At 39.2% G+C, this 21,033-nt stretch overlaps 1 protein-coding gene across 2 annotated transcripts in view; it reads right to left on the minus strand.

The window, feature by feature from the left end:
• Positions 1-5,515: 5,515 nt before the first annotated feature.
• Positions 5,516-21,033, minus strand: part of LOC101166465 (tensin-3) — a 65,152-nt gene continuing 49,634 nt past the window's right edge. The window contains exons 17-27 of one of the 2 annotated variants that reach the window (XM_020702551.1): positions 15,895-16,051; positions 13,203-13,660; positions 10,967-11,050; positions 10,683-10,814; positions 10,459-10,551; positions 10,261-10,338; positions 9,131-9,208; positions 8,872-9,040; positions 8,718-8,786; positions 6,867-6,896; positions 5,516-6,452 (exon numbers count right to left, since the gene is read on the minus strand). In XM_020702551.1, the coding sequence (XP_020558210.1) occupies positions 6,311-6,452; positions 6,867-6,896; positions 8,718-8,786; positions 8,872-9,040; positions 9,131-9,208; positions 10,261-10,338; positions 10,459-10,551; positions 10,683-10,814; positions 10,967-11,050; positions 13,203-13,660; positions 15,895-16,051 (1,490 nt within the window). In that variant the 3' untranslated portion in view covers positions 5,516-6,310. Of the gene's footprint in view, positions 6,453-6,866; positions 6,897-8,717; positions 8,787-8,871; positions 9,041-9,130; positions 9,209-10,260; positions 10,339-10,458; positions 10,555-10,682; positions 10,815-10,966; positions 11,051-13,202; positions 13,661-15,894; positions 16,052-21,033 lie in introns of both variants that reach the window. The other variant, XM_011474266.3, reaches the window with a different exon arrangement.

A 21,033-nucleotide genomic window follows, 5' to 3' on the forward strand; every position in this document is an offset into this window, starting at 1 on the left:
TCTGAAGAGCCACTTGGATGAAAATTGGGCGTTTTTGAGTTCTTGTGGCGTTTTGCTAATGATGGAGGACATGTATGAAGAAATTTAAGCTCAACATCGCATTTCTGAGTATTCTTCATACAAGTCTGGGAGTTTACTGGGAACAATTTTAAAATAGATCAAAAGATGAACAGAGTGGGATTTTCAGATTCTGCTGTTGACAGGATGTTAGGAGGAGGTTTCAGGCCCTAGAACCACAATGCTCATGAAGATCTGAATCAGCAAAAACGAAACACGTATTTCATTAGTGATGCAATACCATGAGAGCCTACACACACTTTCCCGCATATAATCCCCCCTCATTAGGTGTATTGTGGGGATGCTGATGTAATGCAAGTTAATCTGTTGGCCTCTGGTTGGCTCTGTGGCCCAGCGGGGGCTCTTTGTATGGAACATTAGCCCAGCCCCGCCCCCTGGAGACAGGTTCATTAAGACTGACGCTGATACCCAAGTACCCAGACCTTTGTGTGTTGGTGTGTGTGTGTGAATGAAACGGTGTGTTGTCAGTCAGTTTGAGCAGAGACAATGCTCTAAAGACAGACTTAAAGGCACTGTTTTCTCTGGCATGAGTCTCCGCTCACGTAGGCCAGAAGTGTTGATTGGCGTGCAAAGACTGCGCATGAATTAGTCTGTGTGTGTCACAATGCAAAACTGTCAAAGCGTGCCACGCAGACTTGCTAAATACTAGCTTTTCATTCCCTGATGACGTCCTCTTCTTGTGCAAAAAATATAAATAAAAATAATAATAAACACTTTCCTGCACACTAAAATTACACCTAAGAACACTTTTCTGTGCATTTTTGTTTATGTTAATGTTTAATGTCTTTTGGCATCCATCATCATCAGGCGTCACGCAGGATATGCCCAAGAAAGGTTAAAACTCCACCACGAGGCAATACCCTCTCCTAGTGACTCCTTGTACTCTCACACTCAGATTTTGCAGAATTTGGTTAATGAATTTCATACGATGAGTTTTGCATTCTCAGCAAAGAACCGAATCCAACCAAATATCCTGCAGTTCCAAAAGCTCCCCATTTGGGGGCGATGTTGCCCAGTTTTGTTGAAGAGATGAAAAAGCAAATTAGCATTGATTTTCTTCTTATTTCTTAAAGCAGGGTAAATACATTTCTCATTTGGTTTAACTTTGACTCGTTGGTTTCCTGGTTCGTCCCCGAAGCTACGATGCCAGATTTTATTTCTTAATGGATGTCGAACTTTGTCCCTAAGGAGAAAATAGTTAACTTGGTTGGCTCAGTCTGGGTAGATTTTCAACTTTTGTTTCGCTAAAAGAAAATGACCTCTGAGCTGCCCTCCTTGTTCCAGCTCAAGTAGAACTAAAAAAATAAGCAGAAGGAAACCATTCTAGAATTCTATTTCTATTTCGTTTTTTTTTAACAACTAAAGCTTTATGAATGGGTACACTGAGAGTTCATAAAGAATGACATTATTTAGGTCCGAAAGAGTAAACATTTTCTGCTTTAATGTTTATATGAGAAGAGAATAGGCTCTTCCCACATGACTATCACCTTATCTATCCATCATCTTAGCTTTTGACATCTGAGGAAAATCTACCTGACAACTTGGCAAAGGGAAATCTAAACAATTATTCTTTACATTTCCAAACATACAAACTTTAGTAAAGTGGACAATCACCACTTAAACTCACCCGATGACACTGGATCTGTTTTTGCTAAAATATTATGTTTTACTTTGCTATGTTTTTCTTAAGGGGAGGGCATGTAAACCATAACTAAAAGTACCATATTTTTCGCACTAATAAATAAATTGTTGGCTCACGCAGAACAAAATAATATGACACACAATATGAACAAAATACGAATGTGGGCGTGGTTAAAAACAAACCTCTGTTTCCAAGGAAATCAAAAATGTTGCTTTTGTCGACTCTTCTAAAAAAAAAAAAAATCTGTTCGTCACACCCAGGCTACCAAAACATAAAATGGTTGCTATGGAGATACAATCAATAGAAAAGCCGCCATTTTGGGGGAACATTTTTTTTTTTAAAGAAATTTGTCTCTTGCAGTTCTGACCAGGGGGATGGAGGAGAGTGAAAAATCTGAAGCAGCTGCTCAGGCATTGGTTTGAATGGGGTAATGGGAAGTTTTTGCCTCAGTGTATAAACTACATGGAGCCTAAACAGAGAAGCTGCACATATTTTTAGCCTTTTTGGAATCCATCCCATCAAAACAAGCATCCAAAATGTTCAGTAAAGAATGAAGGATGTGAGATTTTTGGACCTTTGGGGTTTTTATGCTATTTTCAAAAGGCTCGACAGAAAGAAAGTTCAAATATTCATCACCTTTTCAAGCAATTATTGCTTACACAGCACCGTTTTTACACTAAAAGCCACCATAGGAGCAAACTTTTTCTTGGATTTGATCCAGAATTTACAGTAAAAGCAGATGAAGTATGCAACATATGTGCATTTGGCCAGACTTATTCTACCGAAAGAGTTTTTTAGGAAGAAAACCAGCACCCTTTTTGCAACCAACCCTGCAGAGACTGCACCCTCCACTCCCTAAACTGCAAATATAGCCTGTGAGATGGTGTGTGTGTGTGTGTGTGTGTGTGCTTGCCTCCGTCCAGAGCAGCCAGCGGAGCACTTAGCACGATCTTTATATAGCTAACTCAAATAAAGCAAGAGAAGGCCGGGGATCAGAGGGAGTCTGTGAGGGAGGCATTCCCTAACGGAAGCCTGCCTTAGCTTTTCGAAATCGCTGCCAGGAATGCCGTGTCGTCCAGCAGGAGCAGCAGGGCCTGCGAAAACCACTTTTCCTCCAGGTGCTTGACAGGAAGCGTTGCAGGAAATGAAAGCAGAGGGGAGAAAATGGTGGCGGGTGACTCAGCAAAGAGGAGGCAGACCACAGGGAAAAGAGCGTGTCAGGCCCGCCTGAGCGAAAGCAGAGCTCCTATCAACCCCGAGAATCTGGGAAGCTCTGAAAAGGCAACACGACTCCCCCTCCGAAACGAGCACTTTCTCATCCACTAACCACTCTTCCTCACGTTGCCTCTTTTTATTTTACACACTGTGTTAAATTTCTATTCTTTCTCATCCTTTTTACCTTTTGACGGCCTTCTTTGTGTGCAGGCTGTGGGAAAGTTTCCCGTTAGGGTGAGGTCATCCACCACCGACAGCCACCCCCCCCCCCCTCCCTCTATGAAGACACACACACACCATCACTGCATCCCCCACCCTTTGGCTACCCCCCCCTCTCCACCCAAACACCACCACCACCACTACCACCAGCAGGCAGGACAGCCGAGTTCCCCATGTCTCTGTCCCACTTCCAGCAGCTCCTGCGCTCTCTCCCTCCCCGCTGAATGACGCCTCATTCAGAAGCTGCAATCTGACCATCACCGGGACAGACAGCCGTCAGTCCAGACGGCACCCGCATGGCCTGCCATGGGTTGCTGCTCCCGAACTTTCCCATTGTCGCTTTCCCAGATGCGTGCGCATCCATTCAAGAGAGCGACACTTTTCCGTGCAGCTAAAAACAAAAGCAGCAGGGGGCCGCAAACAATGTCATTCAGACTTGAAAATTCTGTGTCCAGGAAAAAAGAAAGAAAAGAGAAAACGTGTGGCTGAGAACCGCCATCTAGTGACAAAATTGCAAACTAAATCAAATATTCAAAATGGAAAACATTGACCTAAGTTTTGCATTTACAGGGTGTTCTTAGCAATATTTAACACTTTGTTCCAAATTCTTCATATTAAACTGGAAATTTGGGTGACTGGAATACCTGGGGTATCCTCTCTTCTTCATCAGAAAAGTTAATTATATATAAAAAACACACATTTGTCAAGAAAGGGTTCATGTTTCCAAGCTGCAGTCCTGTATTACACAGTGCACAGTGGATTCCAAATCTTGGCCATGACAGATTTAGGAGCCTTTAACTCATTCAGTTTTCAAGCTCTAGAATAACGTCATCTAATCCATACCCTTCCAAAAAAAAAAAAGTAAAGTAAAACGCCATCGTGCTGCAGAGCCATTTCAACCCATAAAAATCTAGACCCATTTTTCCTTAAATTGAAAATGATGTGACTTATACCACAGACCAAGTGGAACACATTAGACATTTCTGATGTTTTTCTGTTATGATGATGAAACCATGTTTTTGGGGGGGAACTTTATTCTTTAGAAGGCCCCACCCTCATTCTAAAGTGCCCATACCATGCAAAATCAACTTTTTGAGTTTTTAATGGTATTTTTACTCCCCCAAAGCTGTGTTTTTGATCCTTTCACACATTTCTGAGCATGCCTTTAAAAACCTGCACTCTGAGCAGCACCCAATCCACAAAAAAGAGCGGTTCCTCACATTGTGACATAGATAGGAAAGGAACCGCCCCTTCTATCCTGCCAGCACCGCCCCCCAGGTTAACACACAATCACTTTCTCTGCAGAGCTAGCATTGATCAGCAAAACACTATAATTTTCTATGGACAATATGCACATCCATCTATGCAAAAGTTCGGATATTGTTTGTTTTTTGTGGTTGAAACACAGACACGATGCCAAGGCTGACTGTAGTAGACGTCATGAAATAGGTGGCACCCACACGGAGCGAAAGGCGGAGCCTCAGAGATCGAGTGGTCTTACTTCCGGGTTAGATAAAGAGGTGCAAAAATAATTAATATTCAGTTAGAAAAAAAGGCTTCAGTGTGCCTAAGGGGACACCTATTATATTTATAGATATAGTTTACTCTGAAAGATTTAAGCAATAGATGATATAGGCTCTTTAACTAAATTTGTCTAAATAATAAAAATGAAGGTTAAATTTAGCAACAAAAAAAGTGCATGAGCAATTAAATCAAAGACCACGGTTTTTGTATTTCTGTTGTCAAGATGGACTGATAAACAGAGTGGATAAAGGCGCATTTACTTGTAAAACAAGCCACCTAGTGGTTACATTGTGAACTGACATGGTTCCAGTGATTTTGTTTCAAAAAGTCTTGAACTAAGGAGAGCCAAAAGTGAAAGAGGGTCTTAAAATTCTTCACAGAAGTTTTTCAGTTTTCTCCAGCACTTGGGCCCTCAAATAAAAGTTGTTGTTCACCTTTCAGCATGTCTCTTCAGCTTTCACTGATTCACAGGTGGTTTGGCAGTGATTTTTACGCTGGATATCCTTCCTGACACAATTTTATTCGGGCTGGGGACCAGCACAGGGAGACCCAGACCTGGGCCCTCAAATAATTACAGTTATAATGCATTCCCTGTCTAGTTTCCTTGAGCCGGACAATGTGATACACAACTATTTTGAATAGTTAATAGTTTAGCACTCAATTGTGACTGACAGGAGAAAAAGAGGAAAACCCAGTAAGGATACATTTGAAATACAACCAAGCCCCAAAGAACTATTAGGGAACCAGTGATGATCTATGATAGATGTCATAGATCATGAAAATTATTGAGGGCTGAACTGGAAGAGATTCGGAGGATGACAGTGAAAGTGGTTTGTGTTTTCCTGGGAAAGAGTTTTAAGACCATTTAATAAGAGAACTTCATATATTTTGAGGTAATACATTAATTTATAATTGTGCAAAAACAAAAAAAGAGGTACACATCAAAGAGAAAGATAAAAAAAACTCTAGATTAAAGTAGAGTAAAGTATTGACAACTATATTAGTAAAACCCAAACCTTTGGTAGGCTTTACACAGGATCCTCTTATTTTACCAGAATGTACAGAATGTGTAAATGTACAAAAATATATGGGAGTCATATTTGAGTAGAAGACATTCCACACATCTGTTATGGGTGATAAATATAATACTTAAAAAAAAAAAAAAACTCATGTCATTCTTGATACATACAGAGAAAAATCAGATTTCTAACCGGCTCACGTTTATTGGTCGGGAAATCTCAATTGCATCTTTCATTTAAAGGAGTGGCGAGTCATTTTTAGAGCGACTTCTAAAAATATTTATAATCATCTGAAGAGGAGATTACTTTTTGTGACATTATATACTGTCTCCAACAAGTCGACTGCAGTTAAACTTCTGCAAAAATAGACTTTTGTTGTAAATGTTAGTGGAAAAATTGTATATGTATGTTTTTACATTTTATGAAAAAAATAAAATAATGATTTCCTTTTTGACATGAACGTTTTACATGTCCATCTCCCTCTGGTGGTAGCATGAAGAATTGCAGTCAATTCTCTGAAGGAGAGAAAAACTCAGAAGTTTGGGTATTGTTTTTCCGTTAACAGCGTCTCAGTCGATCCTTAAACAGTCTTTGGCTTCAGCTCTTAAGAACCTCACTTTTTATGGGAGCCAATCATAACCTTTGAGACAAAGTTGACGATGGCGCTTGCTGGCTGCTCCGGGTCGTGCTCCGCAAAGAGATGGCACATATTCTCTGTGTCACTCTGTGATTTCCTGGCAACAAATCCAAAGATCCTAGAAAACAGCAGCACACAAATAGGGTTGGAGTCTCATTTGAGTCTTTTTTTTTACTGTTTACCTAGGGTGTTCCACAAGAATCTGCTCTGGGCCCACTTCTGGGGCCACACGCAGTACACAGCCTGATTACTCTCAAATATTTCATTTAAAAATCACATCATCTCATTAAGAGAAGCTGATCATTTGTCATAACTTTGATTATATGGTTGCTAAAATCAACAAAAAAATAACCCAAAACAAATTAACCGTGAATGATTTTGTTTTTAACCATTCTCTGTTTGAACAAATTAAAGAAATATTTCCTGATTGTACTTGCAGAAAGATTAAATTTTTTTTTAAATAATTGAACATGTGATCTTGGGGGAAAAAAAAAAAAAAACAGAGCCAAGATTAGGAAAGGAGAGAACTTACTTTGCTGTGGATCCGCTGTCTCGTGTCCACCTGATAGAAATAAAACATGTGAACTTATTTTCAGCTTCAAATGGGGAAGGTTACTGTAAATGACAGCCTTTGCAGTCTTGAAAACTGTCTTTTAATGTGGTAGCGTTAAAGGACTTGATGAAGGTTTTAGTTCACAGTTTAAAAAGGATTTTTAAAATAAAACACTAAAAAAGTGATCTGATTAGCAGCTTCCATAGTACTTTTCCTTCTCATTATTTAATGCTCTCCTATAGAAAGATGATTGGATGGCACCAAGTTAACTTTTGGATGGATTTTCAAAGGTTCTTGTAACATATATTTTACTGTCAATTTGACATTATTAACTAAAGTCCAGCTCCAATCATCATTGGATCTATTGTCAGTCAGTCAGACTTTACTGTTTGGAACACGCTACACATTAGAAGCTTTAGCTTAGATACAAAACCTGTAACTCCCAACCTTGTATGCAACGCATAAAAAAAGACCAACATTATGACAGAGCGCTGTGTTCCTCTAAAACATTAGTAAACACAACCAGAAATCATCCATACAGAAATTGCTCCGGATTATAAAGTGGACTGTTGTATATATTATCATAATCCTAAACTTTTAAGATTTAATATAGATTTTTATGATTAACAATATCATTTTTTAAACAACTTAAACAACTATAATGCTACAAACATATTAATATGCTGTACATAATATTATATAACAGCACCATCAGACAACTGTTATTAATAATGCTTTTGCCTTTTGTTAAATCTTTATTCTATTCCTTCCGTTTTAACTTTTGTCAGCTCATTTAGCATTGATGGTGTTGTTCCGTCTGCTTCATTCATTTTAAAAATAGATACCCTGTAATTAAAAGTGAGCCTTTTTAAATGTCCGATCAAGGTGTATGCGAATAAACGCACATTCATTCAACCCTTATTCACTTTTGCACAAATATGGGAACTGTTTTTACAGTTTGCATGCAGCTTCATTTTGAAAAGGAAAAAGCATTTCTGATATTGACTTTTATTTTTAATTGTGCTCCACTTCCATATCTCCAAGGGTATTGGTCTTGCAAATCTTGTGTGTGCCTGTCTGTGCGCAGAAGTTTTGTGAAATAAATCTTCCATCATTAATGTATGAATTTACTTAAAACCTGTAAAGAGCTGTGTGCAGACTATTTGTCAGTGTATGTGACTAAATCATGCAATTTACTTATCACACTCTTATATTATGACCTTGTATTATTGACTGCCCCCCTCCTCCTCTATCGCCCCCATCTTAACCCCTTATCCCCCATCTCTAAAATCCCACTCTCTCTCTTCTTTTCTTCCGTTCGGTGACACAAGGAAAGCATACAAATATAATTATCATAAATAAAGCTCAGCCTCAAAAACAAAGGGGGTTTATGCAAATATACACTCTGTTTGTCCGAAGATCCGCAAACCCATATTGTAACTAAAATCTGTAATAAAATGTCCGTTTTTGACATTGACATGTCAAATCACATGTTTGTCGTCAGCTGAAGCCAACTTCTTTTTTTTATCCTTTAACATTTATTTAGCTAATTTCGACATACAGAAGGTAATGTACTGATGAATTGCAGGCAGTTGTTTCAATTCATCTATATTGTAGACGAGGCTAAGGTTTCTCAGACACACGTTAATTTGACAAACCATAAATTATTTTTATTATTATAACTATTATTATTATTCGAACAAAAAAGGGACTTTTTGATCTATATGACGGCTGTTTGTTGTCTAGGGTTTCATTAAATCTCAGAAGCTAAAAATAATGAGGCACACTTTGAAAGTACAGAATTGGTAAAAAAGTGGGGGGGTCACTCACTTCCTCCCCTGGGGGTCCAGAGAGCAGAAGATGACTGTGTTGACGGCATAGTGTCTCCTGAAGAACAGCCTGTGGAGCCAAACAAACAAAGCCACATGTGTGATGGTGTTCAGCTGTGAGCGTGTGTGTTTTAGGCGTGCACACCAACACTCACTTCCTCTGGTTGTCCGTGAGCGTGATTCCCTGAGCCGACACTTTAAAGTGGACCACGGTGGAGGGGGGCGGAGGGTCCATGGTGAGGGTCACCGTGGTGGCCTTTTGCACCGCCTGGTGTCCCGTCAGGGACTCCAGCTCCACGGAGCCCAGGTACCACACGTTACACGCTGCACATGTGCAGGTTTCACAAGCAGGTAAGATAAGATAAGAGACTCCACGAAGAAGGGGGTGAATTGTGACAGATGGGGGGGACTTACCCGCTCCCTGCTTGAGAAGGTCAGCAGCTGAGTTTGTTGCTGTCTGTGCTGGAGAATCACTGAGCTCCTCCACTGGGTCTGGAAGCAAAGAAAGACTCGCCTTAAGACATAAACACTCAATAACCATCCATCCTAACCCGCTACAGCCCTTTCAGGGTCATGGGGTCGCTGGAGCCCATCGCTGGGCGAAGGCGCGGTACACCGGGACAGAGGTTTGTCGCAGGGCCACACAATCCCTCCCACACACACTCACACATGCACACCTGAGGACACTTTAGTCGCCAATCAACCTAGGAACAAACATGTGTGATCATAAAACTTGGCTCAATGTAGACTCAATGCTAACATAATTTAGTCTCTTGATCTTTCAGAAAGTGAAAATTTATATTTTTGCATTCTTGCTTTTCTATTTGTATCTTCTGCAGCTTCACTAAATAATTCACTAATAATTTGGGATTAAAAGGGAATTAAAATAATTAAATAAATGTGTCGTTTTCTTATTTAAAATGTAATAAATACATATAAACAGGGTTTAATTGGAACACAGGGAGAAACACGGCAGATTTTTTTAATGTACTTTAACACAAAATTGTTTTTTTATATAAAAGAAATCAAGGATTTGTTCATTCAAATATAAAGTTAATCTAATAAATTATTTTTAATTTAATAAAGTGTGTAATACAAATACGGAAAAATCAAATAAAACATGAATATTGTAATATAATTGTATGTAAAAATGATCAATACAGGTAAAGATTATGTAATTGAGCATTTTTTTGACAAAACACATCTTATTACAAATACAATAGAAAAAGCATCTGCATTAGCTTCTTCTCATAAAATCACTTTATTCTTTTCTCCTGTCTCTATTTTTCTAGAAATTTAAATTGACAGTTGAGAAAACCTGTAACAATGTATGGAAAATACCAAAGTAACACACTTTTTAAACAATTTTCCTAGAACCAATGTGTCTGGAAGAAAAACTCCAGACTCCTGCAGTAACTTTTGTCATGATTTACAGTGATGTTTGGAACTGCAGGAGTCCAGCCGCCCGTCACGAGGGCGTGTCAAATTCTCAGCTGGACTCGTGAAGCCATTTAACAGCAAACTGTGACACAAACCGTGTTTACCTCTGTCAGGCAGGATGAGTCTGCAAGGCAGTGCCAGGGGAGTGATGGAGTGCTGACACACCAGGGCCGTGAGGCTTCCTGTGAAAAAGAGAAGTGTTCAAAACACTTCAGCTGCACCGAGCCCAGCCGACCCGCAGGGGGCAGCAAAGAGCAGGCTAAACACATCTGGATCTGAAAATGACCGCTACTAAATCTCACCAAAGTAGGGCTCATTGGGGCAGCCTTTCAGACGGACGCCCTTTGGCGTGCACTCTATCAGGAAGTGTCTCACCAGCTCGTTGGACAGATCTCCTCCTGCATCATTTTAGGACATTTTACACATAAATAACTCAATTTCAAGAAGAAGCAGCTTCCAGATGGGTCTGTGCACCAGGTTGTCAGATTTTCCATAAAGATTTGTTGGATTTGTTTCACATTTTCACCTTTTTTACTGTGCTGCAGCACAGTTGGAGGGGGAGTGGCCACCTTCATGGCCAGTCCGTAAGCCCCGCGGAAGGAATGGCTGTCTCTGACGATGAATGAGCCGGGCTCTTTGTCCTTCAGCACGGCAATGGCTGTTTAGTGGGTCAACATAGGGAGGAAGTGGAGATAAGCTAAAGTTAGAAGCAAGTTTTCTTTTAGCCTGCATCTGGAGCTTTGCACAAGGATGCATTGTGTGCTCGCAGGAGGCCGTTATAGGCCGCTCTCCTCCAAGGCCAATATTTACCTTGGTCTCTGGAAATGTCGGGCTTGTACCAGAACTTGGAAGTGTCCTGAACAAACTTCACAGTGTCCTGCTTACTGCTGGAGTCTGCAAGGCACAGATTAAAACAGCTCCTGTTAGGATCCAGGCTGAGTTTGAAGCCAAACAGCAGCAAAGAGAAAACCGTTTAAAGGTTTCAAAAAGTTTGTATCGACTCTCCGCAGCTGGAGTTCCAAGAAGTTTTTCTTACTAGTGACAAAACTTTGAAAAAGTAACTCAATTTCAACCAGATAAAAATGTTTTTAGACAAAATCGGAAAAAAAGTCATTTTCTAGGTCATTTTTTCTGCAGAGTGGTTGTAATTTATGAGAAATTTGCTTCTGAGTTGTGGGAAGGACCATTGACGCACTCCCTTCCCCTCCCCATTAATGAGAGCTTTCTGTTTACAGTGGCAGGAAGCTAGTTGCCCGCCCCGCGTGTTTTCTTCTTCTTCTTTCAAAGGGCTTTTTTTGTTTGTTTGATTTACCACAATTTGAATAAAGTAATTCTCAGAAATATAATTTTGTGCGTAATTTTCTTTACATTTGTCCTCCGTTATCAGATTGGGTCTATAAATTATGTTCATTCAAGAGTGGACTTGTTGCTATGGATCACCTGCTACAGAATGCTACAAAAGCCACAAGCACTTGCTCTTGAAGTAATGTACTGGTGAAAGTAATCCTCACTCCAATTAAAAAGAAAATCAGAAAGGAAGCTATTATTTCTACACGTTTTTTTAAGATAAAATGTTAAAAATCTGTTGATCATCTCGCATCATTTGTTTCCTGACTGTTAGTGTGCAACGGCTCTTTTGACAGCCAGATTTGTGCAGGTATGACTCACAGTAGAACAATGCGCCGTCTGATAAAACCTCATTGCCTCACAAACCAGACCTCAGCCTGACCTGCTCTGTCGGTGGCCAAAGCCTCCTTCGGCGGGGCCAGGTTTGTTTAAAGAATTCAGGACAACTTTTGAACCAATCCCTCACGTCCATTTTTAGGTTTAAAAAAATGCAGATGAAATCCACAGGGAGAGAGTCCTGTCATAAACCTGGAGCAACGTCTGGGGCATTTAAAAATGGAAAAAGACAAAAACAAATGCTGAAAAGCCTGTTAGGAAAATAAGCATAATTGTTTTTGTTTGATAACATCAGCTGTAAAAATGTTATTAAATGTTTTTTCACCCATAATTTAAAGTTGAATGCAGTTCTCAATTTGATCATGCTATTTGAAAATGCTTATTACGATTTAAAATTCAATAAGAGACATTACAATTCAATCTGACATTTAAAAAAATTAAATCAAAGTAAAATAAATTGCTTTTTAAAAGTTGATGGGTTTTGGAACCATGGTTCAAATAAAAATGCATTTACAGTTCAATATTAATATTTCGATCAATTGTTTACTTTAAATTCAAGTTAAAGTAACTAAAAATTGATTCATGGGGTGTTTATGTCAAAATTTAATTGTCAATTAAATAACACTTTGAATTATGGGTGAAAAAAACTTCCATATGAAAAAAGTCAAAAAGGGCAAATGTTAATAAACTGGCAAATTAGAAAAACTCTTGCAAAAATATAATTGAAAAAAACAGTTCAGGTCAACTATTTTACTGTTAACTTTAGCTTGGCAACTCGTAAACAGTCCCTCACTGAAATATTAAGCTGATGCCCCCTTTTTTAACTGATAGTGTGTTTTTTCTACCACAGAATATAATATAGTCTTTAAATGTTTGGGGAAAACATTTTTGCCACCAAATTGGGGCGAAAATCTGGTTGACTGCCACGTTTTTAATGCTTCTGCTCAAAGGCCGTGTCACACAGCCACAACGTACATTATGAACATTTTTCACGTATGATATTTCTGTCTTTTGTGATACATGGGTGATAAACGTAATAATCTTTGAAAATTTCAAGTAAAGACCGCATTTTTCTCACTCCTTCCATGTATATTCAGGTTTGAGCAATTTTTATCTGTGCAACTTGCTCAAAATATACGTAGTGGCTGTGTGACACAGCCTTTATATTAGACGGTGAGGGTTATTAAGGCCGTATGTCGCACATTTACTCCAGACCGTTTCATCCAGAACTCCACTTAAATTACAAATGGAAAAAGCCATGAAATATATTTTTTAATTTACAGGTACTTGGAAATAAACTCAGGTATGAGGGATGTTTAAAAGTATTTGAAACATGTAATAAAAGTGTTTAATGTAAGTTTACCTGCTCCCGGTGAGGGGGCGCCACTGAGTCCTCTGAAGGGGTCAGAGGTCGTTGATGGTGAAAAGGAGATGCTGAGGCTGCTGCTGCTGTGAGGGCTGGAGAACCCACTGAGAGACGGGGAGTGGGAGCCCGTCTCTCCCGCCTCCATCCCTCTTCTCTTCTCGGGTAACATTGGAGCAGGACCTCTGTCCCCCCCTAGATTCAGGCTCCCCAGGTCCTCCACGGCCTCAAGCAAGCTGCGTTCTAGGTCACCGTTCCCTAACAACAACAACGAGGACAAGTCTGTGCTGTCTGTCCCTTTGCAGACGTCTAAAGTCCCTGCCAGACTTTTCAGAGGGTCCAGAGGAGAGCTGTGGGCATTTGGAGTGAGGATGGTGTGGGGGGGTGAGGGCTGAGGAGGATACGGGGAGTTCAGGGAGCTTGGAGTCCGGTCAAGCCATACAGGAGGAGGAGTGGAACTGGAAGGAGTGAATAAAGTGGAAAGAAAGGATTCAAGGGGTTATTTTCTGTCTTCAGAGGTAAGCTGTTGCTTTTTGACATGTGACCTATTTTAGCCAGTCATGTTCTGAAAATAATAATTTGTCAGCATTTTGATAAAAAAAATAGATCAAGTTCTGTTTCCATGACGACCGTGTTTGCCTCTCCTGAGAAATGCAGTAAATGCAATCGCACACGCTTTTCAGCTGATAACATTCACCGTCCACTTTAACATTTTCATCAGTGTTCAGCAACATTTATATGGAGCTAGATAACTATCAAAATGAAACCTACACTCAGACACAAAGTTGTGCAGAAAAAAAAATCTCAAAACCTCTGATTTGACATCTGTTTTGAATACGATTTTTCCTTGTTGGAACATGACTTTTTTATGAAAAGAACTTATCCACATTTTTTATACAAATTCTTTTGTTTTGATCATGACTTTTCTTTGCCCAGCGACATCCCCAAAACATCACTGCTCTAGAGGAGATCTGCATGGAGGAATGGGCCAAAATACCCGCAACAGTTTGTGAAAACCTTATGAAGACTTACAGAAAACATTTTAATGCTGTCATTGCAAACAAAGGGTGTATAACAAAGTATTGAGTTAAACTTTTGTTATTTATCAAATACTTATTTTTCACCATCATTTGCAAAAAGAAATCTTTAAAAATCAAACAATGCGTTTTTCTGGATTTTTTTTCTCATTTAGTCTTTCATAGTTGAGGTAAACCTATGATGAAAATTATCTTTTTAAGTGGGAGAACTTGCACAATTGGTGGCTGATTAAATACTTTTTTGTCCCACTGTAGTCACAAAACATCGATTCGCATTTCTACTGACTCACACTAGAGATGGAACGGCAGATGTTGAAGACGTCTCCCGGTTATAGATAGAGCTGTGACAGTGTGGGAAAAACGCTACCTGTGCTCTCTGGTACAGACATCTTCAGAATATTATATATTGCCCAGTAATAAACAGACTGTAGACACTTTGTTGCCTTTTTGGTAGCCATGAAGCCTGACTCTCATGAAGAACGCGGGGCAGGACGCTTCGCCTTTATTTTTGATTGATACTTTATTGATCCCACAATGGGGAAATTCTTCTCCACATTTTGACCCATCCCCTGGGGGAGCGGTGAGCTGCAGCCTAACCGCGCTCGGGAGGCAGTAGCGTTAAGGGCCTTGCCTAAGGGCCCTCACTGGGTGATGTTCATTGCTCGCCATTGATATGGTAATTGACCCAGTACCATTGTTTATCCCCCTCCGGGAATCGAACCCTGGATTCCTGCATTGTAGCCTCTCACCTTACCAACGAGCTACCCAGCCAGCAATACTTATTTATTATTTATACAGACATGTAACGTTGCGCTGCACAAAATAGTTCCCAAACAAAACATGTAGTGATATTCATCTCACTCTAACAGTGCGCGTTCATGTTTAATGTTACAGAGTGAAGGAGAACAGTAATAAATCCCCCCCAACACAAAATCCTTCAGCGGGCGGCCGTGTCGCGCACTCAAGAACGCATAAGCTTGTAATGGAAATGAATACAATGGAAATTAATAATTAGAATGCAGTAAATTTGTCGTATTTCCTCGCGAGATGGAAACTTTTGTTCTAAAATGAGGATGTGTGCTTCTGCGCGCCTGTGTGTAAGTAGAGGGAGTGCGCCGCATGCAATGTAGAGGTAGTGAGAGCCGCGCGCCGACAAGAGGGCGTGACAGGCGCTGTGCAGAGAGTGAAGGAGAGAACAGTCTGACAAAAAAAATGAGTTAAAAAAAAAAGTGTGGTGATGTGATTATCGTCACACCCCTAGTTATAAACAACTTAAGTATTAAGCATTACAATTACACCACATTTAGGGCTGTGAGGATAAAGCTAAAACAAAACAACTCTTAGCATACAGAGATTTCTTCATATTTTTTTTTTTAACATGGTGCAGGATAAAATTAATTTCAACATTTCACAAAGAGGATTCTGATATTGAAGATCACGATGTCAACATTTTTTTAAACTGATGAACATCATAGACTCAGTTACACCAGCGATCTATTACCAGCTAACCTGAGTATTTGTAGATGATCTTTTTTGGCTTGCTTTGTTTAAAATGTGTTACATACTGTATAGTTTAAATTGGGTTGCTTTTCTCTTTGGAGCTCAGCCTAACAACAAACGTCAGCTAGAGCTGCTTAGTGAGTCAGGCTGTGTACCTGTCTGTGTGTGGGAGGGGGCTGCCAGATGATACTGAGCACATGGAGCCGAAGATCTTCTGACAGGAAGCAGAGGTGACATCTGACCTGAACAGTTCTCCATCTGTGGATCCGCCTCCACTGCTGCGGTTCATGCTGTCCAGGAAACTCCGGGATTCTGGAGACAAAAACGAAAAGAGGAACAAATAAACCGTCTGCAAATACTCAACTCCATAAACTCAGGGCCGCTGCCTATGTCACCGCTCTGTTTGCTTTTGTTTGAATCCTATCTTTATTAGAATTACAGATGGGGTTGAAGCACGCCTGTCACCTGCTGTATTGAGCCGTTTCTTTTTTTTTTTTTTTGTCTTTAGCTCCATTTATTAAGAAACCCAACATGTCTGTGTAAACCCACAACATAGCTATATTTCTAGAAGCAGACACGATTCCCATCCTGATATCACTGAAACATGTCATTCAGAAAATGCCCCTGGCGATAGTAGGGACAGTGAAGTCAGATGAGTCACGCTGAAAACAGTTGATGGTTATAAAGAGCCTGTTGTTCACCCCGCCCCCCCCCCCGGTCTCCCTTCCTCCTCCTCCCGGCTTTTTCTTATTTAGTACATTTAAATTAGCAATGTTAAGCTGGTCAACAAGCTTAACACGTTACTATTAACCCAATATGACCACTCATAAACATCGTGTACATATTTGATGCACGTGTTTCTGTGAACCGTATCTCTTTAGCCTGATCCAAACTGTCCATGAAAGCCCATAGACCTTGGTCCATATTTTCTGTCCTGTAGTTCATCATCATTCCACTAGGGGCAGTAGAAAGGCTTTTCCTGCTCATTTCAAAATGACTTTCTAAACACTTTTGCCGGGAAAAAGTTTAGCAACTGTTCAAAACTTTATTGTCAGAACAACTCATCTATTGGTATTCATTTTAAAAAAAATAACTAATTGATATCAAAACAATGAGAAATTGGTTTAAAAGGACTTCCTTATAATGCGTGTACATCAAGTTAAAATTTTAGACAATGGGTAAATAAGGTAATCCCCCCCGCCCATCAATCTTCAATATTTTTGGATCTTAAACTAACATTGTTGTGAACAAAAGCGTGCCAAATTATCCAACAGATCATAATTGACACCATCTGTATCTATTAAAAATATATATTTTTGTCCATTTTTGTGTGGTTTAAAAACTACATTTTCTGTCAATTCTTTGATGTAGTGACTGCTCGGGGTTTAAAAGTAGCAATTCGAGTTATATTTCAGAGGATGCTTGAAGTTTCTTTTTGTGTTTTATAGTTCTTGCTGTCTCATTTTTCCTTTTCTAGTAAGTCAAATACTGATAAAGTTGGTGTTTAGGAAAATGGAGCAAAGAATGGATCAGTAATGAGTGTCAAGGTGCTGCAAGCTCAGTATGTTGAAATGCATGTCAGTCACAAATAAAGCCTTAGCTTTATGAGCTTTATAGCCTTTTAATTTCTTTTTTTTCATTCGTTTCCTTTAGCTACATATTTTGTTTTCCTGTTTTCTTGATCTGTTCTTTACTGTATGACTGGGTAGGAGGGGAGGTCTTGGGGGGGGGGGGGGGGGGGGCATTTTTGACATTCTTTTTGATTGGGTTTCTTTTGCACTGAAAGGTTGGCGAATTTCATGATGCCTCCTCCAACCATCTTGCACGTTGCCCCCCGTAGTGCCACCTGACACTCCCATTGGTGTGTCTGTCTGTGTGTGTGGTGGGAGGTTGAGATTCGCAGTTGGAGAGAAGGACTCAATCCTCTTTACGCTAACTCCCAACCTTGTTAGGAACATGTTAAGACACCGCTACACATTAGGCAAGTTAGGCACAATAACATGCTACCAAATATTTTGACAGGGCTCCTAGTTCCTCTCAAAATCGATTTGATATCACCAAATGATGATGATGTCACCAAAACCAACCAGAATTATTCCATACATAAGACGCACTGTCATTTTTGGAAAAGAAATATGGATTATGGAAAAGAAGTATGGATATGGATTCAGTGCACCTTGTAGTGCGGAAAAAGTAGTAATTAAGTGAGTTGTTGACATCAAATTCTAGGTTTGTTTAATTAAAAAAATATAGAATTTTGATGAAGAGGAAACAGATAAATCACTGACAGAATGTTGATTTTTTTTAAATTATTATTACTACTTCCAACACAAACTCTCCACAAACCTCACTTCTGCAGGTTGAAGGTCAAAGCTGAAGCTAAGAAGTCTGATTTCTGGCACTTCAGTGCTCAAAGAAGAACACACCCCTTCATTGGTTGTAGTTGTTATTGCTGCTTCTGACAAACAAATTCCTCTGGTATTCCCACGCTTTCTGTGAAGTTTTTCCCTCTTGGGACGATTCCCAGAGAGCGGCACGGTCCCGGTTCTCCTTCTGGGTTCCCACAAAGGAGGATTCTTTTCCTGGTTTGTCACATCTGCTGCCCGCCTGATTACAAATCAGCCATTCTGTGGCTGACCTGTGGCTGACATCTGACCTCAGGGACACTTTGTACTCTTCTACTTTCCACATTTATATGAAACCTGGAACAAGTCCTGCAAATTCATTTTGCAAAGATTTGCAATTTGCAAAAAAAGTTTTTTAATGTGTAGAAATTGAATTAAATTCAATTTCTGCACATTAAGAAACTTTTCAATTCAATTCTAAAAAAAAGTTGTGAGTCTTAATCGAATTTGCCACAATTTACAAGTAATTGGAACAAAACTAAACAGTCATAGCTGTGACATGGGGGAAAAAAGATAGAATTCAAAGAAATTCTAACTTTTGCAGGAACATTTTACACTAGATTTGGATGGTTGGCCACAGAAGTGGGTTAACGTCATTACTTTATGAAAAATTGTTATAAAATTATTATTAAATCCAAAAGAACATTGTGTTTTACAATAATGCTGGCTATATTCATGTTTTTTGTACTCTGAGGCCTCTAATGAGTCTCAAAAGTCTGTACAGTGTTTTGGGGTGTTTTGAAAGGCGCTTTTAAACATAATTTGTTGTAATTATTATAACTATCAAAGCAGCCTAAATTTTGCACTGGGACGGCTGCTGACTGATGATGACTTTCAGAACTTTCGGATCCAATTAAGAAGCTCAAGTTCAAAAGTTCAAAAATATTTTTTTCCAACATGTGAAAACTTATGTAGAGCAGCAATATAAGATAAATGTATATAGGCAACAACAATATGAAAGAGAGTGAGAAGAAAACAAATTGTATTCTCACCAGTGGCACAAAAAGTGGGTTTGCAGCATATGCGCTTAGGGGCGCCGGCCAAAGGGGGCGCCAAACCAAAGTTGTGAAAATTATTTATAGTCAGTATTTTTTAATTTCACAGCTGTTTGCGCACATATATTTACATGATATGATCAGTAACAGAAGCACATCGTAACTGATTGGCCGCCCCCGCTGCAACCGCTCCTCCCTCCCTCGGGTCTTGTACAGAGAGCGAAATCAAACTGATTTAGATTTATTTATTTATTTATTAATCCCACGAATGGGAAATTTCCTTGTCATAGTAGCATGGAGTTTGGCACAAGCATGTACAGACAGTACAGACGAACCGGAGGGAAGACGCGCGAGGGCGCACTGTTAATTGTTTTCATTTGAATTGTGTGATCATCTGATGACAGGATTATATGGAAAGGCAAAAGAAAAAACAATCGGGGGTACAAAACAGAAAACGCAAAAGGGACAAAAATGTGTCCCTTTGAGAATGAGAATGAAGAAAGGTTTCTCTAAATCAGTGTTTTTCAACTTTTTTTGAGACAAGGCGCACTTTAACCTTGACAAAAATCCCGCAGCATTCACTCTTCTAAAAATCAAAAAAAGAGAAACTCTATAGTCTGTATTGATGTACAGTTCCTCCGCATTTTTTTAAAAAGTTGTAATAAAAGTTAAGATAGTTTTCAGTAATAATTTTCAACTAAATTATTTGACATTTTACTATGGTAGTTGTTTTACCCTTCAGTTTATTAACATGCAATTTTATGTAACCCTTACAAAAAAAAAAACAAATACATTCTTTCTAAATTGTGATTTATTTTTTTTATATTTACTTCAATGTTGGTGCAAAGGCAACTGTAATTTTTGAACAACTATATGATCACAATATGTTTGATAAATTTTACACAAAAAGACTAACATTATATTTATGTTTTCTGTAGCCACACAAAAAGTGAACATGTTGAAGTTTTATTAGTTTTTTTCTTGTCTTAATCCAGTGCTTCTCAATTATTTTTTTGCAAGGCGCCCCTTAGGAAAAAGAAAATTCCCCCCCCCCAACTCCCTAAAAATGATTCTATTTTTACATATGGTTTAGTCTCTGTATTCTTTGAAAATCTTCCAAACACAAAGTTTATATCACACAGCTGTGAGGATGGAGAGAAAGAAGAGAAGAGAGAGAAAAAGAATCAGGACAGATGGAGGAAAGAAACAGGTTGGTCTTATGGTGGACGTTCAGGACAAAGCCAGTTCGTACCAAATCTGTCATTTTCAAATAGTATTCTTAATTTAAAAAAAAAAACATGCATTAGCAAGATGTTTAATTTATTTAAAACAAGAAATAATTGTTGCTTGGCCTTAGGATTTAGTGGAGAGGAACACAGACAAGAGGTGAAGGAGACCGACATGAGGTTGGTGATGCATCTGATATCAGAGAGAGCAGAGATGACTTCAGGTAGGAATAATTAAACTATTACAATTACAAAAACCTAGATGCTCATTCTAGTTTAAACTTCTGCTGACCACCTGTTCACTTATTTTGGGAAAAATAAGTGCAGACATACATGACAAGTCAGTCCCAACAAAGAAGAATGAGGAGAGAGGTTCAGATGATGATGATAATGATAGAGAGAAAGAGAGACGATCAGCTGATGATGAAGAGGGAGAAGAACAGAGAGGTACAAAGGAGAGGGCTGGGGAAAGGCATTTCTCAGAAGATTCTTCTGAATGGCCTTCACCACACAAATTTGGGGAATCATTGAGGCAATACACGGTTGAAAATGGCTCACAAAAATGTTCTGCTGGGTCATATCCATAATCAGATAAGAAGTAATGACATTTATACATTTAAACAAGAAAAGTGTTGTGTGGATGGGATGTTTTATAATGTGCATTTATG

The sequence above is a fragment of the Oryzias latipes genome, chromosome 4 (genome assembly GCF_002234675.1).
Source record: "Oryzias latipes chromosome 4, ASM223467v1".
NCBI classification, from domain to species: Eukaryota; Metazoa; Chordata; class Actinopteri; order Beloniformes; family Adrianichthyidae; genus Oryzias; species Oryzias latipes.